Below are 7204 nucleotides of genomic sequence, written 5' to 3' on the forward strand. Positions count from 1 at the left end.
AAACAGTAAATATTGACCTGAAACATGTCTATTTTGCAGTCTCTCTTAAATATTAGAACCCAGGAAAAAAAGTACAAATTCGTTACCGATCTTTTGACGCACTACTGAGCCACAGATCAAATCTCAGCCTTATTTTTAATTTCCAAAAATACATAGCAGAAATACACATAAGTGCAGTACAGGCTCATAAATTGAAACAAAAATGTTTCATTGTCTATATGGTCATAAGTGATCAAAGGTGAGCGAGTCGCGCTAAGCTTCTTTGCCCTTTTTATCATTTGAAATTGGAAAATTTTTTCTTCAAATTACCTTTAAGTTACCACAATTTCAAACTTTATCAATAGTACACATGTCAACTGACTGTCTCCCTGATGAGATGGCGTTGATAAGGACGTTATAAAACATATTTTCTTCCCTCTTACGAAATTAAAACGGAAACGAGGTACAACAAGCTGACCAATGTTGATATTTTCTTCACTCCTTAACCGAAACGGCGGAAGAAATGTCACGGTGTGAAATAGATAACAAATTATACAGTACTTGAAAAGAAATAACAAACTGTGGCAGTTGTTCATTCTGAGCCAAACAATTAGTTCCATTGATTTTAAATAAAGTTCTTTTAAATTACTCTTTACAAATTTGGAAGTTAAGGTTTGTAATAATCTTATAAAGAATGATTTTGTTAAATTAATCGATCTCACGAATATTTACCAGATAGGTTATCACGAATATTACTTTTTCGAAATAGTGTGAACATTGCTATTTCTATATTCTCCTGTTTATATGTATTGGCCTTAAACATCAATTTAGATATTGCATACTGACAGTTTTTATTTCAACCTTTGACTTATTCAAAAAATATAGATATCCAGTTTACCAACATTCTCCACAGCAGATTGGAATTCGCTTTAAATAATAAAACTATTATATGATATAAATCATTCTACTTTAATTTCGTGCGATCGGACAGGTGTATACTGCAGTTTACTGGACAGAGATGTCAAACTTAAAAAACAGACTGACTGGAACACTATTTCTTGTATCATGTAAAACACTTAATAAATTGTCCGCCAGTCAATAGTCACAATTTTGGTGCAGGGTCCCTAATGCTTACAACACAGCTTACTGAGGCTTTAAAAAATTGCAATGTTGAGTTAAAAAGAAATATTCCTAATGATTCCATAATTGTATTTTATCTATTTATATTCTAATATCAAATTTACGCCATTGTTTCAGAACCAGCATGACAGAACAATTTTCGAGCTTGCTGAATAGCACCCTTGACACCATGGGTTACTCAATAGAAAATATATCGCTTAGAGCTCAGTTATCGAAGACAGTTTTAAGAATGTGCAGCGAAAAATGTACTGAACATTTTGGCCTAAAACTACTCTCTGCAGGAAGCAAAGCAGAAGGTGTTTCACTAATTTTCGCCAGTGATGAGGACGCTATGCTGGTATATACTGATTGCATTTGTGTTGATTTTGGTGACATCGAAAACGGCATATATGTTATTCGAAAACACTTGGACGACTCACCACCAGGATATATCAAGTTACGACCGCTGGGTGCGCAGAATGAAACACTGTTGCCATTGAATTTATTCTCAATGTATGTACCTAACTTAGGCATTGTTTTGTTATCAAGCATGTGCTTCCGAAATTATTTAACTTTGATATACAGTAAAATCATCCCCTACTTGGGTATGGTAACAAAAGTATCAAAAGTTAGTGGACCAGCATTAGCTTTGACGTTAAACCGTTGTTTTTTGGACGATGTGTATTCAGCAGATGGTGATGCTGACATTGTCCCAGCCTTACCTTACTATTCGTCCTCAATCCTAGAACAGTGGAAAGAACGTAGGCGGTTGTATCAATGGCCCTCTTCTGAAACCATAAAAGACGTATCATCTACAGAGGGATATGTTGTTCCCGTTGGACACAAGCAGAGTGAGGAACAGAATTTCGAGTGGAGAGTGTGCTACACGACCGGGGAACAGAAACTTTTAGGCAGCTTGAATGAGGTTCAGATGAAACTTTATGTTTTGCTTAAAATGATAAACACGTCTATAATCAAAGCTAGTGTGGACTGCGTCAGTTCATATATGATTAAAAATATTGTCATGTGGGTTTCAGAAAATTGTCGCACTGGCATATTCACACCAAACAATCTTTCGCGTTTAGTACTCCAAAGCTTGGCATTTTAAAGACATTGTCTTCTTTACAGTAACTTCCTTCCAAATTATATGATTGCTGACAGGAATCTATTATTTGGTAAGGTTGATGCTCAAGAAAGACTCACACTCGGGAATATCATAGAAGAATTATTACATGATGGAGAGCTTTTATTTCTCAGGTGCGAAAAGCTAAAAAATGCCATGTTCATTATGTGTGAAAATCCTACACTCGCACTGAGATTTCGGGCATGGAGAAACGAAATTGAAGAACTCTTCCTATTGATACGTGTAAAAGCCTTTTCAAAAATTAAACACAACATGTTGTTCAAGCCGAACCTCTTGTGCGAGCTAGGCTACGAATATCTTAAAGACGAATCATTTGTGGAAACAACTATTAGACTATTAAATTTGTTGTCAGTTGATGTTAGGACAGCGTTCGGAAATGGATTTCAAAGCTATGATGACATTGATAATTGGCTTAGCAGATTGTTTTCATAATCTCAGCAGTTTATAAAAGAAACTGTTATGGCATGCATACAGTTACATGAAAATCTAGGAGGACACTTGAACAATCAATTGTAATAAGCCATCTACAAAATGTATGACATTGAACATCCACTGTTATAATAGTGTGATCAGCCAGTTCCTCACAATCATATTTATTACGTTTATTCAAATATCTATCAACTTAAATTAAGATAATTTTCACTTTATATGACGTGTTATTTGGATGGAGTGAATTTATATCATATAAGTTGTCAAGTTGTTGGCCGAGATCTTTGAATCGGTTTTGTTATCTGTACGTTTTGGAGCTGACGGTACATAAAAATATACGAATATATTTATTTTCAAATTACAAAGTGAAATTATCAAGGAACTGTGACATAGATGTAAGAATTAAATCAACTGTTTTAATTCTGATTTCACGAATTACTTGAAAACACGAATTAAAATAACTCTGCGTGTAAGATTCTACATATGACAACAATAAATTATATCTTTTGAATTTGAAAAGTTATTAAATGTGTCCCGATCTGTTTCATATATTATTCATTGTTATGACCCCAATGAAACGTTTTCCCATTTGTTATCAACATTATTACTTTATTACTTTGCTTTTAATATAGAAAACACCTTACAGTCAAGTCTCATGTTTTTGAGCAGGACCTTTTATACTGTATAAGATTTCATCATATTATAATTAGTGTACATAATGAAATAAGTCGAAAATTATAGCTGTATCACGGCCGACGTTGGCTGCACATTTCACTAACGGATATTCAAGGAAGTGGGCCCTTAATGACAATCTAAAATTTCCATTTATATTCTCCGTGTACGATTTCGATTAACTCCAGTTTTTATGAAACATGGCCGAAAGATTCCGAAATCGCACTTGGAGGATACGTAATCGTACGGAAATGGACGACGGTCATTACGGACACATTGCGTAATGCAGCGTCAACTAGCGGAACGCCAAACATAACGCTTGGCGACGCAACGTCTTTGCGTTCTAAGCGTTGACGGTAAACAGCTTGCATGACACTGTTAAAGATTTACTTTCGCACTCATTTTTTCGTCATATTTATATTATAAAATGTTATTTGTAGTAACTGATCATAAAAGGAATGGATATAACTTTTGCCTACTTTAAATATGCTTTCTTATTATATTCTTTTCAATTAAAGCTTGAATGAACACCTTGAAGCCAAAAAAACTATATTTAGTTATGATTAGAGTAAAAATATGGCTAAGATTTTATCAGCATTTGACCGTATTTATATTTAACACTCAAATAAAAACTTTCACCGTTTTATCAATAACAATCTTACACTTCACATTAATACAAGCCTTGCCTGGTCATAATTTTAGGACTTATTTATTTATAGATACGTCCAATTTTATACGAAAATAAGAAACAGAACAATAAATTAGAAACCAGAGAAGAACAAACTTACACAAGGTTTGTAAGGGAAACTGAAAAAATGGGGATTAAACTCCCGACGAAAAGATATAATAGAAATACCGTAACCGTTCGACCAACGAGGAATCACTAACTATATCGTAAACTTTTTGTTTTGACTAAATTTTATGTTACTGTTTTGTTTTCGCTTCTAAACGCCATAATACTGTGCGCTACCTATAGTTCGGTGTTGTGGCGTGCGATGTTTCACATTTTTTAATGATGGAACGGTCCGTTATTTAGGTAGTGTTATTCGGTGCGATTCAGTGGTTCTTAACTCAATAAGGCAAAGTAAATCATGCTGACATCCCTAATCGGTAGACGAGTATATAAATTGACCCATCAAACTACATGTGACTGCGCTACTTTGATTCGCTGCCCACGTGATGATAGCGTCTAAAAATACTGTCGCGTCTCGTTCTATATTTATCAATGTTTACAAAGTAAACCTCTGTAACGGTTTATAAAAGTACATGAGAAAAACTGCAAAAAAACAAATGTTCCCGTAATCCTGGAAACTTTAAACTGGTCAACCATAATGTGTCATGTAAATATATGAAGCAGTGGCGGTATTTTGCCTTTAGGTAATAAATTGTTTTAATAATTACAATTCACAATGTGTGGGTTACTCGCTTTAACATTTAGCTTGAAATATGAATGAGCAGGTATATGAACAAAACAAAAACTGTTCGGTCAGGGTTCAAGTTCTTTTAACATCGGCATATTAAGCCATTCCCACAATATTAACTTTCATCTTTTGAACCATGGTTTACAGATATGTCCAATTCATATTTTAAAACAATTCTGGTTTTGAAACTTCAAATACAACTGACCCTGTGAAAATTATCTCCTGTCTAATTCATCCAGTCAAAAATTACCCCCAGCCCTTATTTCGGACCGAATGACACATTGGTTGGAATGTTCGCCCGTCAATCGAGTGATCATAGGTTTGGTGTCCGGTTTAGTCACTCTATCCGTGAGGTAGAGCGTTGGTCTACGGATCGCGGGATGGTGAGTTCGATCCCTGGGCCAGGCGTTTGTTCTCCCTGACGATTTGATAAAAGAAATTGCGTCTGAAATCATTCGTTCTCCACCTCTGATTCATGTGGTGAAGTTGGCAGTTGTTCGTGGAGAACAGGTTTGTACTTATACAGAATCCAGAAACACTGGTTAGGTTAACTGCCCGCCGTTACATGACTGAAATACTGTTGAAAAACGGCATTAAACCCACACATATAAAATAAAGAAGTTATTGCGCTTGTGCATTTGATATCCATTGTTTTGGGATAACGCTGTTTCTCATCATCCTTCCAGTTATATCACAGTGGTCTGCTTACACAACCTGTCTTTATAGTTTCTAACAAAAAGGCACTTTCTGAATTCAATTGACAACTTTCCCACTTCATGGAGCACTGTAGCTATTTGGGCTCGAACTGACATCTCCGGATTCCGGGGAGAATTGTATTTTACTATTTATGAAACAGCTGAAATGGACTTACACTAAATACAAAAAAAAAAATAATCATGCAAGCCGTACAATAAAGGCTGCAAAGAAATCCTACAAATTGGTTGAAAAACGTGGGAAAAAGACGTAACGTTTTTACTTTCTTAAACTTCCAAATTTTTATAGCACTAGCGTGAAAATGAACCCGGTAGTCAAGGAAATTTATAAATTTGTTTATTCAAAATCATTTCAGGAACATTTTCAGATTTTCTTTAAAAAAAACCTATGGAGGAGAGAACGAGCAGTAAAATCTTTCTGAAATTTTGATGCACACAATCTGTGTGTGGAAAGGGGGATAGGGGAAAACTTAATACAGTGAAAACAAAGCCGGAGACCCTCGTATTTTTTCGCTTATTTTACAGTAAAATAAATCTATACAGTTTCTACACATTAACATGTGCTTTATGGCACTGGCGAAGTTGTTTTTTTTTTTTCAGAGACTTTGTGAAAATTGCAAACATCAGTATTGCACGTTAGTTTCAATATATGTAAGCAGTGCAATTTCCAGACGATGAAGACAATTTTTTTCCCTAGTAAAACCTATGATTTCCTTTCAGAATAAACACGACATTTTTTTTCCGAATGCGATAATAATGTGTTCAACGTCAACTATTTATAAGCAACTTGTAAAAACAGGAAAATGCTCCAGCTCTTTTGACCATGTGTACATTATATATCATAGAGACTAATAGCTGATTCCAATACCATTCAAATATTAAAATATTGTATCATATCAATTGAGCAACACAAGTTTCGAATATCTCTAAGGTGTCGTAATATTTTTAGCTCGACTATACGAAGTATGGACACCTGTCCTATTCGACCCGGGGTTGGCCTCGGCGTCCTTCCGCTTCCGCACCTTGGTTAAAGTTTTGATATACTTTCACTCTTATGTCTGTAATTACTTGATTGATTTATTTCAATCTTAAAATAAATATTCCTCATAATCACCCACATCATAAGGCCCAAGGGCCATAACTCTCACACCAAAATTTCATGATTTCCCCCTACTTAGAATTTCAAGTTAAAAATTTGATGCACTTTCACTCTATCTCAATTATTGCTAAATGGATTTGATTCAGACTTAAAATATTTGTTCCCCCTTATCACCCATATCATAAGACACAAGGTCCATATCAGTGGTACCAGCATTTCATGAATTATGCTCCCCTTTAACTTAGAATTTCAGGTTAAAGTTTTGATGCACTTTCACTCTTATCTCAGTTATTACTAATTTAAAATGGACTTGATTCAAACTTAAAATAGTTATTCAACACTATCACTCACATCATATAGCTCAAGGGCCATAACTCTTACACCTATATTTAATGAATTATCTCCCTTTTTACTTAGAATTTTAAGTTAAAATTTTGATGCACTTTCACTCTATCTCAGTTATTACTAAATGGATTTGATTCAAACTTAAAATTATTGTTCCTCCTTATCACCCACATCATATGACACAAGGTCCATTACTCTGGTACCAATATTTCATGAATTATTGCCCCCTCTTTACTTAGAATTCTAGAATAATATTTTTATGCAATTCCACTCTATCTCAGTT

General features: G+C 34.6%; 1 protein-coding gene across 1 annotated transcript; it reads left to right on the top strand.

Moving 5' to 3' along the window:
• The first annotated feature begins 559 nt into the window (after positions 1-559).
• Positions 560-3192, top strand: LOC123528013 (uncharacterized). Its single transcript, XM_045307758.2, has 2 exons — positions 560-651; positions 1237-3192. Exon 2 carries the CDS (start codon positions 1244-1246, stop codon positions 2204-2206), a length of 963 nt encoding a protein of 320 aa, XP_045163693.2. The 5' UTR covers positions 560-651; positions 1237-1243; the 3' UTR covers positions 2207-3192.
• Positions 3193-7204: the final 4012 nt, after the last annotated feature.

The sequence above is a fragment of the Mercenaria mercenaria genome, chromosome 14 (genome assembly GCF_021730395.1).
Source record: "Mercenaria mercenaria strain notata chromosome 14, MADL_Memer_1, whole genome shotgun sequence".
NCBI classification, from domain to species: Eukaryota; Metazoa; Mollusca; class Bivalvia; order Venerida; family Veneridae; genus Mercenaria; species Mercenaria mercenaria.